This window comes from Clavelina lepadiformis, chromosome 8 (genome assembly GCF_947623445.1).
Source record: "Clavelina lepadiformis chromosome 8, kaClaLepa1.1, whole genome shotgun sequence".
In the NCBI taxonomy this organism is placed as follows: domain Eukaryota; kingdom Metazoa; phylum Chordata; class Ascidiacea; order Aplousobranchia; family Clavelinidae; genus Clavelina; species Clavelina lepadiformis.
The window spans coordinates 16,805,605-16,824,366 of NC_135247.1; the positions used below are offsets into that span (position 1 = coordinate 16,805,605).

Consider the following 18,762-nt stretch of genomic DNA (forward strand, 5'->3'; position numbering starts at 1 on the left):
TTCGCTCTCAATCCATATGTTACGCGTGGAAACAAAATATTTTAAAGGCAGGAAATTTGGTTTGTCATAATGTTAACTCCTACAACGTTAATAAATGATCGATTTCCTTCATGTGCAATTTAAGAAGCAGCCTATTTTAAGCTGTTTATAAGCTTTTTTGGCAAGTATAGCTATAGAACAATTCTCCGTTGTTTGAAATTCAGTTGACGCATAGGCTATGGCTGATGAAAAGCAGCCTTTACTTACCGCAGGAGCGTATCAGAAAAGATGCTATTCCACCGAAAAACGCCAAAACAAGTTGGAAAATAACGAACAGCAACTTAACCCAACTGTTAACACAGGAAGTGGTGTGCTTCTGTCAGCCGGCTTGATTATAGGTTCAGGAATTTTTGTCACCTCCAACGAAGTTTTGGGTATAAGTTTATTTGAAGTATTCAAAAAGTGTGCATGTATCTTATAATGCTAACGCAGGGCTATATTGCTTTTCGCATAATAGCTGTTAATAATGTTGTGATTCATATTTCAGCGTCGGTGAATGGAAGTATCGGGTTAAGCCTCCTAGCATGGCTTGGAGGCGGTTTAGTAGCAATGCTGTCGACTTTATGCTACTGCGAACTCGCCACTTCCATCCGAGAATCCGGCAGCGACTATACATACTTGAGGCACGCGTATGGCCCGGCATTGGCTTTCCTCTTGCCTTCAACGATAACTTTCGTGCCAACCTCAGATGCCATTACCGCCCTCACCTTCTCCAAATACCTCGTGCAACCGTTTTTCAAGAACTGTGACGCCCCTGTATTGGCTGTAAAACTCTTTGCCGCCGTTATGATTTTACTGTTGACAACGATGAATTGCTACAGTGCTAAAGTGAGCGTTAGGGCTCAAGTTATATTTACATCGGCGAAAATACTTACCATCCTAGCCATTCTAGTTGGTAGCGTTGTGTCATGTGTCAAGGATTATACTGTGGCGGAGTACAACTACCAGAATCTTTTCAACAAACAAGATATTGATGGTATTGGTTTTTCAAAGGTGTCGAGAGTACTTTTTCAGGTAAAAGTTTCGTTAAGCATTCGTTCAAGCATTTAACTTCAAACACAGATAGGTCTATACTTGCAATAATGGCAGGTACAACGACATATTAGTAATAAGCTCAGTCGGTTATTTTAACTTAATCTCTAAAATTACAATTTTATAGGTCACTTGGCCATATCAAGGTTGGCATGCACTTTGTTACATGACTGAAGAAATAAAAAATCCGGCAAAGACTCTTCCAAGGGCATCAATTTCTTCACTTTTGATTGTGATTCTGCTTTACTTGACTATCAACGTTGCGTTCCTACTTGGTAGGTAGGCTTAATATTTGTAATGACATATAGCCTAGGCCTACACTACATATAGAATAGCTAAGAATCAAATCTAAACTAAGAAATCCTTATGTAAATTAGCGCCATTGACAGTAAACTGCTCAATCATCGCGATTCAGTTTTACAGATAGGCTACAGGAGGTTTGTAGCCTATATTACAAACCTTTTGTGGTGAACACTTTTTTTTTCTTTTGCATCTTTGTTTTTTAGTCTTGACACCAGAACAAATTATTTCTTCAACGGCTATCGTGACCACTTTTTCAAACAAAGTTTTCTCCCGAGCGCCTTGGTTCACCTCATTGATCGTTTGCCTTTGTGCTGCCGGCTCCTACAGTGCTGGCATTGTAACGCAGGCTAGAATGACGTATGTGGCGGCAAGACATGGTCACTTACCAAAGGTTATCAAATAAATAGCTGTTTGGTACACACACATTCTCTGTCTAAACTGCGCTGTTTATGTCAACTAAGTAATCAACCGAAAGATTATAAACTTATTTAAATGTCATTCATGATATTGTACCTGTTTTAAACAATGCATAACTGTAGGGTAAAGCCTTTTGGCTTATTGCCTAGGTTATAGGCTATCATACTTCGTTTTATTTGCAATTGTAGATTTTAGGAATGCTTGCTATTCACAATCCAAGTCCCACCCCTGTTATGGCCATATTTGTAAGGATCGTAGGAGCTTTAATACTGATCATCATTGGTGATTTTGACAAGCTGCTTGTGGCTTTCGGATTCTTCTCCTGGATATTTTTATGTCTGAGTTCAGCTTCCGTTTTAGTGCTGCGTAAACGCAAACCTTTTTTGGAGAGACCATACAAGGTGAATAAATTCGTATCCTTGCTTTTGGATTATTGCATATGTTTCCAGTTAAGCTATGAATTAGATTAAATTTGGAGTTTCCATTTACATCACGTAACCCTGCGTGGCCCATGACTAAGAAAGTTTTATTTTTAAGGTTCCTGCAATAATTCCTGTCATTGTTATAATTATTGGATCAAGTTTTGCCATTCTAACCATTGCCACGGAGCCCAACTTTCTTTACCTTTACGGGTTAAGCATTTACCTATTAGAGTTAGTAATGTATAACCTTTTCATTGTTAAAAAATATAAAATGCCGAGTTGCCTTTCGCTAACACTATTCCTTCAAAAATTGTTAAAAATCTCATCGTAGTGATTTTTCAAATAGTTTTGGATGCTTTATAAATGAATAAAATGTGTATACTTGGTTTTCTTTGCGTTTATTCTGCTGCATACCGGTAGGCTAATGAAACCAAAGTTAAGGTAGGCTATAGGCCAGCTATTCTCTACTTTCATAGTTCGTGGGCCCCTGTTCATGCATAAAAAATGTAGATTGTTGATTACAAAACACCTGTTTGTCACTACTGCATGTGCAGTAGCCTTCGCGCTTTTAATTTTGCACATCAAGTACAAAAACGTGAAAAAATTTTGTTTCGCTTTGCCTCGTCATCCCCCACTACTACTGCACTATAGCTCAATAGTAAGACGTCTGCTCGTGACACTCGCAGAACGCCCTCATGGCCACCGGTTGAGAAACCCTTGTTGGCCTATATGCTATGTTATGTTTTATTGGCATTATCTCACTGTAAATTTGAATTCAGAATTTGTTTTTGAATGAAAAATCCCAAAGTAAGCAAATAAGAAAATGGGATGTTACGGGTATTTTTTGCAGAGCGAATTTGAAGAATAAAGATGACCTATACACAGGGTTGCCATCAGTCTCAACTCAAAAATAAGGACGACTAGAAAATGAAAGACGAATACCACCTTAAACAGTGTACAACAGAAGAAAGCAACCAATGTTCCTAAAAAAAAACAACAAAACAAGACACTATCTTAGGGTTGCCATACGTCCGGATTTCCCCGGACATGTCCGGAATTTTAGTGTTCAAACTGCGTCCGGGGGGAAATGCTAAAATATGCTTAAATATCCGGAATTTTTTAAAATTATTTGTTGCGTTACGGGTAATAATTTCATTGTTACGTCATAAACGACAATACAGCGAGACAATATTTGGGATACAATGATACATGGATGAGTGGAGCTGGGCTAGTAGCTGAAGGCCTTATATCTTGGTCGATATTGCAAAATTTAGAACATGTCTGAAACGATAAGAGCGTAGCCTATATTCGCTGAAGAAAATTATAAAGCAGTGAAAGCAGTAGAAAAATAGCGCAAGAAAAAGTCTGTTGCAGACCAAATGAGAATACCAAGGAAATTGTCGTTTGTTTAATACTTAATGATTTCGAAGTGGGGCTCGGGTTTTGTTCGCACCGTCAAGGTGGGGCGCCTCTCCATAAGTTTTAGACCTCCTGTTCTAGTTGAAGATGCGAGCCGAATATGTTAAGTGCTAAAATTTAATATTGTTATTGTTTTACTGTAGAATATGGCTAAGCGAAAATGTAAATTCACGGATGAAATGCAAGCAAAACATCCATGCTTCAGAAAGGGTAGAAATGAATGGGAAGCAGAGTGTTTAGTTTGCAAACCGATCACCAGAGATCAAATCAGAGATGGCCCAATAGCCTAGTGAATTCACGACACTAATATGTTCAAAAACCCACTCCAGTATACAATGGATAGGCAAAGCATTGCTACTGTGACTTCATATTGACAGACAATGTGTTCATACTTCATTTTAAAAACCGCTAGTGGGCACTAAAGAGTGTCCGGATTTTAGGCCACGAAAATATGGTAACCCTACACTATCTGCATGTTCATAATTTTGGTATCTCTTTGGTACAAAATGGTATCGTAAAGGTGACAAAATGCCCAAAATACGAACCTCCGCCCTAAAAATAAGGACGAAAGTGAAAATAAGGACATTTCTTAGAAAAAAGGACAAACATATTTTCTAAGACACGGACCTTTAAAATAAGGACAAATCTTAGAAATAAGGACGGTATGGCAACCCTGCCTATACAACCGTCGGTGCTGGGGTAGTCGGAGAATTTTTATCCTCGGACTGAAGAAAGTCTTTACATGACGTTAACTCGGAAGAGATTTCTCATTTTTTGAGCCATGGTTGCCGAGTTTTTATAAATGCATTTTAACATTGTTTTATTTTTTGGAACTGAACGAACTGAAAGGATTTGCTTCACAGCAAAAACTACGTATTCTCTCAAGATCACGCTACAATAGTGGGGCTCCCCCTTTTTGAATTGGAATCAGAAAGCGCAGAAAAGCTGGAAAATGTGCCACTTTTTGTCATTTCTTTTTAGGCCTAAGTAAGGCTAATGTCCCAGGGACTAACCTAAATTCAAATGGAAAAAATTCCCTTCCAGATGCTAAGATACGTGTATGTACTGTTGCAGGCCTACTGCATTTCAAATTATGATAGCCTAAAATTAAGGAAAAATTCAAGCGCAATATCCTGCCAGATTGTGGTCCCTTATTCTTAAAGTGGTAGTGGCAAGCTGATCGCTACAGCGTTGCAGGTAGAATTTCGCTTCGAAACGGTAGGTACCACAAACGCAAAGTTGCAGGGTAAATTATATATATATATATATAATGTATACCACTCGAATGAATCTTTGTACGGATGAATTTAAACTATGAAATGGCTATATTTGGCTAGCAAATTCTGAAATTATAGGCTATAATTTGTCGTTCAAGCAACCAACGACTTTATCTTCTTTGTTTATTATAAACCTCCTTCAACGTGAAAATTTTCCCCTTGCAGCCATGCCCGTTGAGAAATTTCATGTGTATGCCTAATGTCAGTACAGTAGGCTTATCGCTTATGTGTGCCAAATTTTCCACTGATGGCTTCAGTGTACGCCATCACACCAAAACTGCTTCCTTGCACTCATGATTTCTTGTCGAAAACTACTGTACTTTCCAGTCCAACTGCAACTTTGGAAAAAGGAAACACTGTGCAAAAATCGACTTGTGTTTTGTATTCGATACCTAGTGACGCTATTGTTATAATGGCCTTAGGCAAGGTATTAATAACACCTTGCTCTTTTTAGTGGACCTGGTGTACAATTCTAAACTCGAACAATATAGCGTAAAAAAATCAAAAAACCAAATAAAAATCCTGTGACAATTGGAACTTGTACAAAGGCTAGCTCGGTAAGCCGAGTTTGAGCGATTGGGAATCATCGCTGGGTTTAAGTTGTGCAGAGGTTTTCTTCAGAGGATAAAAATTATCATTCCATACCAACACGATTGCCACAAAAAAACCAAACAACATGATGTAAATAACTGATAACTGTGTCTTGGACTAATATCGATTGTCATGTGCCACACAGCACACACATGCCAAGTCATGCAAAATGCACTTAGAAAATATGCAAGCAGAAAGGGCGACCTAAGGATTGAATGGTAACTCTTGAAATCAAAGACCCAAAGCCTTGGTACGTCAGTTAACAAAGAAACATATGGAATAGGACTAAGGAGTTAGATATTAGTTATACAATTATGAATTAGTCTCCAATTATACCAAATAGGTATTTTTGAGCTATATAGAAAAATTTAGGGTCGTAACAATAGGTCTTAAAAAGTGGCATGTCATGTTGAAAGTCATGTTGTCTAAGGTTATTTAAAGTAACTTCTGCTACATATGTATGCTAAAAGTATTATTGGACTGTCCTACAATACTGGATGTACTGTTTAAGTGAATTAACCTAAAACCAAAAGGTTTTTGCATACCCAGATTGGAAAATTTAGCAGTTTTTAATGAAAAATCAAGTGCGAAAAAACACAAATTTTGGTACGATGTATTGCATTGAAACCTAAATTAATTTTTCATTTACTATAAATTGGGGTTCAAACAACCGTTGTTTATAACTTTGAACATGATAAAGTTTGACATGGTTTTTGATGAGTCATGCATGTGCCACAGTTGGACGCCGACCCTCGGAAAATTCTTCAAGGACCCCTGGTTGAGAATCGGTGCTTTAAACATTACTAAGTTTTCAAACCAGTATTATTTAACTTTCAAAATGGTAAGCCGTCTGTTTCTTTGCTGCTTAAATCATTGCATTGCAATCGGGGTAAATAGCAGTTAAAACTATAACCAAGAGCCAAGACAGTAGAAACTGTTCTGCTGAAACTGCTAAAAATATAAATCGTTTCTACAATCATGTATTTGTACTAAGTCTCTCAGCATAGGTTCCTAATCATAGATCCAGTCAAGGCGTTAACATGCTGTGTTCAAGTAGAATTACTAGTCAAAAAAAATTTAGGTGATTGTGACAAAACCGGAATGGAGTTTAACGTTTAAGTCGTTAAGTTTTAAGTTTTTTAACGCTTAAGTCGTTTAAGAACGAGTTTAAGTTCGTTTGAGTCCAAATCAGTATCGCACAGTTTGTACTTCCGTTATTTGCTTTTAAGCTGTCAACATGTGACAGTGTTATCTTAAATTCTAGAGGTAAAGACGGTTATTAGTGGTAACCAGATTAGAATGTATGCTTGGTACCAGCAACTGCATTCACCAACTGGTGTGGAGCAATGTGTTTATTGTAACTTCACTTCGGAGACAGCAAAAGATTTGGTCACCACCGCAGCCTCTCAGCTTTCTGTGTATCGACTTCACAAAAATATTGAGGTATGGTCACCTAACAAAAACCAGACTCACAGTTATTAATACAGTTGGGCAAAGTATTTTTTCCTCTTGATAGAACTCACTATTTGTGTTTCTGACTAGATTTATATTATATTGACTTCTCTTTTTCAAGTTTTATTTTTAGTTACCATTTTTGTAATTGTTCTCTAGGTACAGGTGAAGAATGACAATACTGGTGGTGAGTAGCCTATGTTTTATATCATCTGAAACTGCTTTCATTTTCCTTTCAAAGCTAATCTGATATTTATTACAAGCATACTTCAAATTAAATAGAAAATTAAAGTAACCAGTGGTAATATTCAGAATGATTTTATAATAGTTATTTACTCTGACTGTGTAATATCACTCAAAGTACAAAACTTAATTGACTGTTTTCTGTCAATTTTTCCCCCAAAAAGACACTTCATCGGTTCAAGATAAATTGGAGTTACTTGGTTCATGGCAATTATTTGGAAATGTTGTCGGAGTCAAACATGTTCGATTGAATGGAACTACTAGAGATTCTCTTCTGCTCAGCTTTAAAGAAGCAAAGGTCAGTTGGTAAATGTGTTGTCACTGTCTGCGAATGCCACAGACCTGCAAACAACAATGCAATAGATTGCATATAATTTCTTTGTAAAATTTTTATATCAGATTTTAAATATCAGTTAAGATATATATTGTGTGTTTAGCTGTCCATAGTCGAATTCGACACAGCAACACATGACATCAAAACATCTTCTCTGCACTATTTTGAAGAAAATTTATATAAGGTATGTTATTTGTCATGCTTCAAGTTATGTGTCATTTACACAATCCTCTGGGACATCTGATGTGTTGTGCACTTTATTAAAGAGCACTGGGAATTAAGTGAATTATTTAAATATGTTGGTCAAGATATTTCTCATAATTATATTTTTTATAATATCGTTGTTAGCCATCATTTCGTAATCCCCCATTGTTTTAATATTCTGTTAATTTGTTAAAATATCTAGGACGGTTTGTTGCAAAGAGTTACTTTGCCCAAGATAAGTGTTGATCCAGACGGGCGTTGTGCGTCCCTTCAACTTTCAACAAACTCTGTTGCAATTATTCCATTTCGAACAAAAGATGTCACCATTGCCCCAGATGAAATATCCCTCATAGGCGATCATGTCACGCAAAGGTAACATCCCACAACATTATATCAAAACATTTCATTGGTGCTTTTTCTGAAAAGTATGTGCTGAAAATTGCATATTTAAACCGTGTTTTTCAACAAAAGACCACCCCCTGCCACAAGTTACAGCATAGATCTGAGTGAAGTCGACTCAAGATTACAGCGAATTGTAGATGTGCAGTTTTTGCACGGTTACTATGAACCTACGTTACTTATTCTCTTTGAATCACTTCGTACATGGTCTGGGTATGCTTTTTATATTTTTTGTTTTGGCCAATCGTTTTTATTAATGCTGGTCATTGCTGCATCAAAATGTTAAGCAATTAAAGTTAATTTATTTTCTGTACCGTATGTTACCATTAGTACTTGTGATTTAATTTGTTTGCCTCCTAACGAATTTGCTTTTTCGTTGCTAACAATACATATATGTGGTTTTATCTGCTTTTTATATCACCTTCTTAAAATATTGACTCTAAGTGTCTGCTTGTTGATTGCTCACTTGTTATGTTATGCAGGAGAGTAGCATTGCGTCAAGATACCTGTAACATTGTTGCAATTTCACTAAACATGACTGAAAGGTTACATCCTGTTATATGGTCACTGCACGGACTTCCTTTTGATTGTAGATATGCATATCCAGTTCCAAAGCCAATAGGCAAGTTTGATGTGCACTACCCATTCCGTTAAAAATTGTTGTACCTGGTTTTATGATTTCATAGCTTCCCCTTCCACTGCTTCGATAAGTGTTTATAACAAATAATATAGGTTACTCTTCGGGTTCTAATAAGAATGTGACATTTGCAGGTGGTGTACTTATTTTTGCTATCAATTCTGTGCTGTATCTGAATCAAAGTGTTCCACCATATGGAGCATCTTTGAACTCACTTACGGAAAATTCAACTTCTTTTCCTTTGAGTAAGATACTTGTTGTTTCTTAATTATCAGAATTAACGATATTATTGTTAAATTGTTGATAACAAAAATAGACTATTTAATGGATTTTTACATAATTAACATTAATAGAACTCGTATACTATTATATGAAAACAAATTACCCTGCTTAATCAGTGCTATTTACTATGGTATGTCCAAAAATGTTACAGAAGCGCAAGAAGGGATTTGCATTACGCTTGACTCTTCACAGGCCACATTTATTTCGCCGGAAAGTTTGATTATTGCTCTCAAAGGAGGCGACCTGTAAATATTTTATTGGAGCTAGAATCATGCTTTTACCATTTGGTTATCAAAAACATTTTTTATCATCTAAAATAATTAAAATAAAACCCATTTCTATTTAACACTGGAGATTTTGCTGTTAACAATCTTGCTTATGTTCGTCGTCCAGATATGTCTTGACTTTGTTGGTGGACAGCATGCGAAGTGTCAGAAATTTTCATTTTGACAAAGCAGGGTCAAGTGTACTCTCATCCTGTGTGAGTATTTTATAAAACACTTCAGAACATCTAAGTTATTTGTGACTTTGCCGTAACGTAACCAACACATCGGTGCTACGTAGATAACAGCAATGGACGATGGGTTCGTATTTTTGGGGTCCAGGCTCGGAAATTCTCTTCTTCTTTATTACACGGAAGCAAGATCCGAATCAGCTTCTTCCGCTTCCGTCGGGGTAATGAAGTTTTTAGGGGGTTGTTGGACATTTTTTTATCCTATTTATTCTATTAGGTAAAATGAGGTTTGAATTTCTACATCGATGAACTTTGCATTACAATGATTTTTTTTAGATTACGGAACCCGCATCGAAACGAAAAAGACTCAATACTGCTGCCGAGTGGAGAGGTTTGTTTAGTTTCAAAACTTTTGTTCCTTTTCATTTCAAATTCATTTGTTTTATTTTCATTATTTTTTGTTAATTTTATTTTGCCGAATATTATTTATTTTTTAATTTTTGTCAGGTACAGACGGCAATGACGTCGAAGATCTTGAGATGTACGGTCGAGACACTGTTACTTCGGAACCCCTGTCTTCGTACAATTTTCAGGTAAGTCATTGACTCTCCACAGAATGGTCTTAAATTTCTCATGAATACGCCTTAACCACACACATATTCCTTCATAACACAGGTGTGTGACAGCATACTTAACATTGGACCTTGTGGTGGAGCAGAATTAGGCGAACCTGCTTTTCTTTCAGAAGAAGTTAGTTAACAATTTTCAACTTTAATTATAGCAATATAACAATTTTCCTAATAATAAGGAGAATAAGAAGCTCACTAAGATTATAAAATGTTTTTATCTACATTTTTTGTTTGTGAAGGGGCCTACCTTGATCTCAATACTAGAATAATCTCATTTTCGTAATAAAAATTTGTACTGATATTATTTTACAACTTTTTCAATTTTATTTAGTAGTATGTCCCATACTCTCCAACTTGATTGAAACTATTCAAAATTATTGAAAACTTTAATATAAAATCTGTTATCTATAGTGTAGTGTGCTTATTCTGATGTAGATATATTTACGCATTTCTTTTGTGTTTCCTACCAAAATTGCTTTTCCAAGGCTGGGCTCTGGGTCTAATTAATGAAAATACGTTGTCAGTTTGTATCTCAACGCGAGTCCGATCTTGAACTTGTTGTCTTATCTGGTCATGGGAAAAACGGGGCTTTGAGCATTCTTCAACGGACAGTCAAGCCTCAGGTCGTAACGACCTTTGAACTCCCTGGTTGCCATGACATGTGGACAGTTCGGACAAAAGCAAAACAGGTGAAGTGATATTCTTAGGTTTTCCTGTATTCATCGACAAACTCAGTGAAACTTAGTTCCCTGGATTTATTGTTACGGATTTTGTTTTGTATATTTACTGTTTTCTAGACATCAGATAAAGAGTTTACCGATCAACATGGCTACCTAGTCCTAAGCAAAGAAGATGCCACTTTGGTATATTTTATTTATTTTATTAGCTTGCTTACTTTAAGTTAAGTTCCATTCAGACTTGGCTTTTCTGGTGATCTTTGTATTTTTTATGCTCTTTTATCACTGAGATCCATTATCTCTTTATAAGTTAGCTGGTTCTATAGCTGCAAAACTCTTTATCCGTTAGATCCTGGAAACTGGCAAAGAAATTATGGAAGTAGAAGAGAGCGGCTATAACACTCGGCAGGCGACAGTGTTTGTTGGTAACATTGGTGGCGACAGAAACCTCATACTGCAAGTTTGCTCTAACGGAATTTGTCTCATGGATGGAGTAGAACTTCTGCAGCAAACCCCCATTGACTTAGGTTTGTTTCTTGTCTTTAGCTGTATCATGAGATCAGATTTTCTTTTTTTACATGTTTTACGGGGTACTGCGATAAACTTTGGCCATTAATATTTTTAAACTCGACATGAGCTTTGAACATTATTTATTCGATAATGGATGGTAGTTGATGCCTACATAACAGTTGTAGATACTATAGGCAGGTCGCTAAGGGGTATCATTTTAAACTTAAGTTTTCTGTTCTAATTCGAGCTGCTATGACAGGGTCACCCATAGTACTGTGTTCACTTGCTGACCCATATGCGATGTTACTCACGGCTGACGGCCAGTTTGTGATGTTAACCTTGGAAGAAAATGAAGGGAGCGATGGGGTTCAAATTCATTGCACTAATCCGTCACTTACCCAGGTAAGCTTTGGAGACAGATTGTATATCAGATGGGTGCCATGTATTTAAACTTCATTTCTTGACTAAGATTCGTGTCTACGAAAAAACTGTTACTACTTGTGTAAATTGTAAGATACATTTTTTGATAATTTTGGTGGTTGATTTTTTCAATATAGGGTTTTTGTTCATAGTAATGGATACACACATAATTTCTGTAACTATTTTTTTTTTGTTAATATGTATCTAAGAATACTCATTTAAAGTGAAAAGCGGACACATGTGTTTATTATTTGGACACTGTCTTTTTGGTTACCTTAGTTGTGGTATTGACTATCTTATTGTTATTGCAGGTACCCCAAGTAAGATGTGTGTGTCTGTATCGCGACAAAAGTGGAATGTTTGTAGCCAATGAGAGTCAACCACCCAAACCTGCCCCACCTTCCAATGAGCTTTTGTCAGACGATGATTTCTCTTTTAAAGAAAAGTGGAATTTTTCGCAGAAAGATGAATCAAATAGCCAGAAACTGATGGAAGGAAAAACATTCACGTCGGTCTACTTGTTAATTTTAGAAAATTAATTTACTTTTCCAATGTTTTTAAATTAATTGAGTTAAAATTAAATATTTTAAACATTTAAGTGTTATTTTTTATTTTCAAAGAGAACAAACAAAAATAATTAATTAATTAAATTAAATAACAAATTATATTAACTTTTTGAAGATTTTTTAATATTTTCAACGATTCAGTAATTCACTCAATTTCAATTAAATCAATATCATATTTTATGATATTCAATATTCATTTTAAATAAAAATAAATAAATAAAAATATTCATTTAAAATCCAGGGCTGATGAGGAGGACGAATTACTTTATGGGGAGTCAGATCCCGATATAATCTTTACTCCTTCTACTGCTCCAAAAGTCACTCCGTCTGTAAGTGAGACCACCACAGAGAATGCGACAAGAATAAGAGAAAGCACAGAACAGACCTATTGGGCTGTTGTGGTCCGTGAAAATGGCTGTCTGGAGGTATTACTTTTGTTTTAAATTTAACATGTTTTAAATTCAGTCCTGTAAATTAGAATCGGACTTGTTTTACCTTGTTAAATTTAGCTATCAGACTATTGATAAAATTAAATTGTTAATTTTATTTATTAGTGCCGGTAATAGTAGTAGTTGACTATATTGTGCAAGTTTTCACATTCATTGTATTGATAAATGTCAATATTTTGACTTTTCCTTCGTTATTCTCTGTAATAATTTTATCATAACAGGTTTATGACATGCCCCATCTCAATTTGGTCTATGTTGTCAAAAATTTTACTGTTGGACAAAAGTTACTCGTTGGTACCAGCGCCTCACACACCTTTTCTGGTAAGTATAACAAGCAATAATGAACTTTCTCGATATCATTGCTGTGTCATGTGCTTATGATACCACAAAATTTAATCAAGGTGACTCGGAGAGAACCTCAACCTCAGACTCAAGGTTTTCTGATAACCCACAAATATACGAGCTGCTCTTGGTTGGACTGGGTTACAAAGGCAGTCGGCCGCACCTATTAGTAAGTTGCTTCAATTACATACAGATAGAACTTTTCTGGGTAGATGGGTTTATGGTTGGATACTGTAAAGTGTAAACGATTGGCTGTCGCTATTCAGTCCGAAGTAATCATGCCCTTTAAGTTATTTTTTCAGTTCTGTCCAAAGTTACCATATACTAGTGCATGACTTTGAATTCAAATACATATTCTGATTTCAACGTTTGTTTAATTGTAATTAATTGGTTCACTCCATGACATATTTCTTATCGAATTTCTTATCTTACCAGTCTGACTGACTTTTGTAAAACAGTTTTGTGATTTAACTTCAGTGAAACAGTAATTTGCATTTAATTATGCGTCGATGTTATGATTTCTATTGTATAGGCTCGTATAGATGAAGAATTATTGGTTTATGAAGCGTTTAAGTTTAAATCAAGCGAGAAAAACATTCGGAAAAACTCCCTTCAACTTCGATTCAAGAAGGTTGGTACACTTCTTATGATATAACTTTTATCCGTGTCAAGCTGCATTTTGCACATCAAGTGATTACTTGTTAGAAAAGAATATTACGTAAACAGACTCAATTCTTCAACGAATAAAATAAGTCATGAATCACATTTCAATCATGAGATATTCACCACTGCAGGTCAATCATAATATCATGATGCGAAGAATCCCGGGAACTCATGATATGACTTCAGAACAATCATATTCAAAAAGATACAAGCGACTTCGACCGTTTGATAATATCGGTGGTTATACAGGTGTAAGTCAATCAAGTGTTACAAAAGTTATTATATAAAATATCATGGAAACAAGAGTTTTTATAGGAAGAGAGAAAAAACAGTACAGGTTACATATATAGAAGAAATATTTGTATTTTTAGCTTTACAATTTTTGCGTTATGTTTAAGAGTATATGCTGTAACGACGATATTACAATTACTCAAACAATATTTACTGTGTATGCTTGAGCCAATTTTTCTCAAAATGAAAAAAATTCAATAAATTTTAGGTTTTTCTTTCTGGCCCATATCCCCACTGGATCGTCAGCGGTTTTCGTGGAGCCTTGAGATGTCACCCCATGCTCGTGGATGGTTCTGTCTCTTGCTTTGTGCCCTTCCATAATGTCAATTGCCCGAACGGTTTTCTCTATTTTAACCAGCAGGTAATTTCACAGCCAGACAGTTCGAAATCTTTGACTTCCCCATTCTGTGACCTTTAATAGAAATATGAAGCATTGATCTTTACTGAATACAAACAAAACGATTGACTGCGAGTTGGTTGGTATTTGCTTTGAATTTTTTGTCGTTTTCTCGAGAATTCTTTACTTCCGTTGACATCTCAGCATAACAACGTTTATAAATTCATAGGAGGAATTGCGAATATGCATGTTACCCTCGCACATGACTTACGACAACGCATGGCCGGTACGCAAAGTCTTCCTCCGTTCCACGCCACATTTTCTCACGTATTCCATAGAGCACAAGGTAAGTAATTGACGGCTAATGATGATGGTGGCCGCATCAAAACACAAATTGCTTCAGTTTTCGTCATAATTATTTGACAACATCCAATTACAAGTTTTTACCACTTACAACTCGTGCACACTCGAACAGCAAATTGTCGGAATCCTAATTGAAACCTCACCTAATGTCGAAAACAAATTAAAAAAAAACTAGACACCACAGGAATGTGAACAACAAGACAAGACGCCATGGCAACATGTTATCCAACTACTCCTGAAGATAATGTTCTTGTTTGCGAAGGTCTACGCCTTAGTGACAAGCGTATCAGAGCCATGCACCAGGTTACCTTACCTCAACTGTGACAACGAACGCGAATACGAAGATTTGGAGAGAGACGATCGCTTCGTGTATCCAAGTATCGACAAGTTCTCCGTTCAATTGATATCCCCGATCGGTTGGGAATTGATACCGAACGCCAGGTATTTCTTGAAGTTTTATATTTGCGATTCTGCTTCCTGCTTAGCACGAAAATTTATCCTTTTCCTTTTATAGTTTTGCTCTCTCTCTCTCTCTCTCTCTCTCTCTCTCTCTCTCTCTCTCTCTCTCTCTCTCTCTCTCTCTCTCGCTCATGTATTAATTCAATCGTTAGTCGGAAAGCAATGAAAAAACTCACACTTTAATTTTTAGAATTGATATGGACGAGTTTGAGCACGTGACGTGTATGAAGAATGTTTGGTTAAGTCACGGGTCGGACAGCAGCATGCGGCAAAATTATGTCGTCATCGGAACTTGCAACGTCATGGGAGAGGAAATGAGCTCGCGGGGAAAGGTATGATAACGTCATAATCCCGAGTATTATACGTCATTTCAGTGTCGTAAGAATTACAGTAGAATATTTTCTTGATCATCGATAAACGAACTAGACCTCGCAGTACAGCGGCTGTAGGTCAATTCAACCCAGGACGGCTAAGGCTAGAATGACCCAACCAGTAACTGTGAGTTGAATAAGTCAATCCTGGGGTTCAATTGTCCTGAGATTTTAATGTTACGTTGGTTGGATTGTTCTGGGTTTACTCGTCCTAAGTTGAACCGGTCGTGGGTTGAATTGAACGATCAGTGCAGCTTTTCTTTATATCTAAATTACTGTTTGTTTAAGTACGGTTCATGGTTTTCCGCAACTTTTGCGTCTCGCGTGATCCGCCATTGTCACTTTTCCTCAAAAGTCCGGAGATGACTGAAAATTCTTGATTTGCCTTAGATCATTATCCTTGAGGTGATTGAAGTAGTTCCGGAGCCAGGACAACCTTTGACCAGGAACAAACTGAAGAAACTTTACTCGGAAGAACAGAAGGGTCCTGTGACTGCGGTGTGTGGAGTAGAAGGCAGCTTGCTTGCTGCTATTGGACAAAAGGTCAGTCCAAGGATATTTAAACAAAAAATATTTTTTTTATCCAATTTTCTTTGAGTTTGCACCCAAATTGCCCCGCCCAGTCTTCGAGATAATCGGCATTGAAACGCTAGGGTAGTTAGGTAGTAAGGTAGTACGCTAGGTAACATGAAAAAAAATTTAGCGGTGTTTGTAACATACATAACCATTATTACTGCAGTGTAAGTGTCACACATAAATATTCCAAATTTAGAACATCTAGCCTTATTATTATCTAAAAAAAGTCATCGCCTTGCAATTTAATACGATCCTGGCGGGAGAATTCTGTGCAAGTTACAAGCAGAAAATTTATGTGTTAAATCAGACCGCTTTCTAAATAGGTTAAGTAATGTTTAGGTCTTTATTTGGAAATTCGACGACAATCAGTCTTTAAAAGGTCTGGCATTCGTCGACACAAACGTCTACATTCACCACGCTTTCAGCTTTCGAAGCTTTGCGGTGGTCGCAGATATACAGAGGAGCATCTCTCTATTAAGATATCAGGTACTACGGTTTTCAAAGAAGAGAACAACCCTCTTCTAATTCCTGCCATTAAAATAATATAGGAAGATTGTATTTGTACGAAATTTTGCTTGTTTGTCAACCAATAATGTTAACCCATAACTGCCATAACTTGTATTTTTGTAACGATTTTAGGAAGATTTTAAAACCCTCTCGGTGACAAGTCGCGACATCCGACCCCTGGAAGTGTACACAGCAGACTTGCTGGTCGACGGCAACACTGTTGGATTCATCACTTCTGACCAAGATAAAAACTTAGTTCTTTTTATCTATGATCCCGAATGTAAGTTAAGCATCGTGTACAAGAAGGTGTGGTGGTCGCGTAATCTTTTATTTCGATGAAACTGTCTGCTCACGCTCGGTACGGGCTAGCACTGCTTGGATTTCATTAACCATGTAGCTCAGTTCATTTCATGATTGACAAGCTTGCTTGCTTAACTTATACTTAATACAAGTAAAGGTCCAATTGATTATTCTATGACATGAGCTTTAATTGAAACGACCAGGTTTCTGTTGGTCTAATTCCGGAAAGCGTAAGCTTACCGTAGAACTACTCAGTTTTTACCTGATCGTTGAAACTTAAATAATATTGTATGATTTTCAGCCCTGGAAAGCAACGGTGGTAGTCGCTTGATCAGGCGAGCAGATATACACATTGGCGCCCATGTCAACTGCATGTGGAGGATTGGGGCTTGCTTGTTCGATCGTGCTTCGGGATCGGCGAATGAGCCTTACGCTGGTGCCCACGTCACTATGATGGGTGGGTACTGGGTAGTAGAAATAATTCTTGTGTTCAGTGACATTTTGTTTATACAAGTTGGGTCTTTTTGGCGGGTTTAAGATTTTGCGTCGGGTCATCATAATACTTCCAAACTTTTTTAATGGGCACTCGTTATAAAGGTAACTGCCCCAGAGACTCAAGCACTCAAGCACTGCCGGTTAATTACTTTAACACCTTCTTCATGTGTGTCACCAGTTCTTTGTTTCACTTTACAACAGCAACCTTGGATGGCGGCATATCCAATGTTTTACCGATCACCGAGAAAATATACCGACGATTTCTCATGTTGCAAAACGCGATGGTCGGCGGTTTACAGCACATAGCTGGTCTCAACCCCAAAGGTTTCAGGTCGGTAATGCCAGTTGTCACGGTCGTAAACAAATTGATCGATATTGCCCTTTAAACTGTGACGTCTTAAAATCTAAGTGCTGTTACAGCCTATCAGCACTGTAAAGCGGGCTATATGGGTAAAAATGACATGATTGCGTGACTCTTTCATAAATTCATAAAAATCAGTTCAAACAGTGAAACGCACAAGGAACCTCGGTGATGCTGAAACTTCCCGTTTTCCTTTTTAGGCACATACGCTCCCAACAACGAGCTTTGATCAACCCCATGAAGAATATTTTAGACGGCGATTTACTCTGGAAGTTTAAGAACCTCAGTCATCTGGAACGACATGAACTGTCGAAGAAGATTGGAACGACGCCAGAACAGGTAACACGTCGTAATTGGTTGGTCAGTTAGTGCGTAGTAATGCTGTGGACGTTTAAGCCGAGGTTAAACGAACTTCGTTTCATAGCGTGCACTGTACAGTTACAGTTAACTTTTTCTGCAGTTTTTGAATAACGTATTAACATGCTGAATAATTTTTGCTGTTTCCACAACGACGCTATTATATTTTCAGATTCTGGACGATCTCATGGATATCTACAGAGCTACTTGTGTCATGTGAAATTACTGGATCTTTACACGTCATAATGGGCGTCAGAATTACAATTCTGACGAAATCGGTGCCTTTGGCGATGAAAAACGTCATGAAACGTAACAGCTGGAGAGTAACTTAGAATGCGGCCATGTCTGCCTATAGTTACTATATTACAGCGCACTGCCTCAAGACTACAATTGTTTTGTTCGATTTCTACTTGTGCTTTTTAAAAAAAGCTGTGCTCTTAATCGTTTCAACATGTTCTATTCGTTTAATCTGTCGGCGTACGTTGTTTACAACGTTAGGCGGCTGGAGACTTTCAGAAAGTACCTGCAAGTGCAACCAGCAGTCGTAGAAGATTATGCATAGTTAAAACTAAATTGAAATCAGT

General features: G+C 37.0%; 2 protein-coding genes across 3 annotated transcripts; both read left to right on the forward strand.

The window, feature by feature from the left end:
• Nucleotides 1-15: 15 nt before the first annotated feature.
• LOC143468389 (b(0,+)-type amino acid transporter 1-like) lies at nucleotides 16-2,599 on the forward strand. 2 transcript variants are annotated; one of them, XM_076965574.1, is made up of 6 exons: nucleotides 16-377; nucleotides 527-1,053; nucleotides 1,199-1,346; nucleotides 1,578-1,765; nucleotides 1,980-2,192; nucleotides 2,329-2,599. In XM_076965574.1, exons 1-6 carry the CDS (start codon nucleotides 218-220, stop codon nucleotides 2,542-2,544), a joined length of 1,452 nt encoding a protein of 483 aa, XP_076821689.1. In that variant the 5' UTR covers nucleotides 16-217; the 3' UTR covers nucleotides 2,545-2,599. The 2 variants fall into 2 exon arrangements, with proteins under 2 accessions (XP_076821689.1, XP_076821688.1); XM_076965573.1 differs by having other exon boundaries at nucleotides 17-413.
• A 4,140-nt stretch (nucleotides 2,600-6,739) lies between these two features.
• LOC143468377 (cleavage and polyadenylation specificity factor subunit 1-like) lies at nucleotides 6,740-18,646 on the forward strand. Its single transcript, XM_076965559.1, has 35 exons — nucleotides 6,740-6,943; nucleotides 7,112-7,139; nucleotides 7,360-7,493; nucleotides 7,633-7,713; nucleotides 7,936-8,105; nucleotides 8,205-8,345; nucleotides 8,615-8,754; nucleotides 8,904-9,014; nucleotides 9,203-9,296; nucleotides 9,445-9,532; nucleotides 9,616-9,726; nucleotides 9,842-9,896; nucleotides 10,013-10,098; nucleotides 10,181-10,255; nucleotides 10,659-10,823; nucleotides 10,932-10,997; nucleotides 11,161-11,338; nucleotides 11,581-11,723; nucleotides 12,053-12,249; nucleotides 12,549-12,732; nucleotides 12,978-13,077; nucleotides 13,158-13,267; nucleotides 13,631-13,729; nucleotides 13,893-14,012; nucleotides 14,261-14,413; nucleotides 14,619-14,735; nucleotides 15,015-15,193; nucleotides 15,402-15,543; nucleotides 15,973-16,125; nucleotides 16,498-16,644; nucleotides 16,798-16,945; nucleotides 17,267-17,422; nucleotides 17,662-17,791; nucleotides 18,022-18,160; nucleotides 18,351-18,646. Exons 1-35 carry the CDS (start codon nucleotides 6,800-6,802, stop codon nucleotides 18,396-18,398), a joined length of 4,332 nt encoding a protein of 1,443 aa, XP_076821674.1. The 5' UTR covers nucleotides 6,740-6,799; the 3' UTR covers nucleotides 18,399-18,646.
• Nucleotides 18,647-18,762: the final 116 nt, after the last annotated feature.

Excerpts from the sequence above, each read along its gene's own strand:
- LOC143468389 (XM_076965573.1), top strand. The coding sequence starts at position 218 with ATGGCTGATGAAAAGCAGCCTTTACTTACCGCAGGAGCGTATCAGAAA. Across the intron at positions 1,347-1,577 it reads CAACGTTGCGTTCCTACTTG|TCTTGACACCAGAACAAATT; the intron begins GTAGGTAGGCTT and ends TTTGTTTTTTAG. Across the intron at positions 1,766-1,979 it reads GACATGGTCACTTACCAAAG|ATTTTAGGAATGCTTGCTAT; the intron begins GTTATCAAATAA and ends TTGCAATTGTAG.
- LOC143468377 (XM_076965559.1), top strand. The coding sequence starts at position 6,800 with ATGTATGCTTGGTACCAGCAACTGCATTCACCAACTGGTGTGGAGCAA. Across the intron at positions 10,099-10,180 it reads TGTCTTCGTACAATTTTCAG|GTGTGTGACAGCATACTTAA; the intron begins GTAAGTCATTGA and ends TTCATAACACAG. Across the intron at positions 14,414-14,618 it reads TTCTCTATTTTAACCAGCAG|GAGGAATTGCGAATATGCAT; the intron begins GTAATTTCACAG and ends ATAAATTCATAG.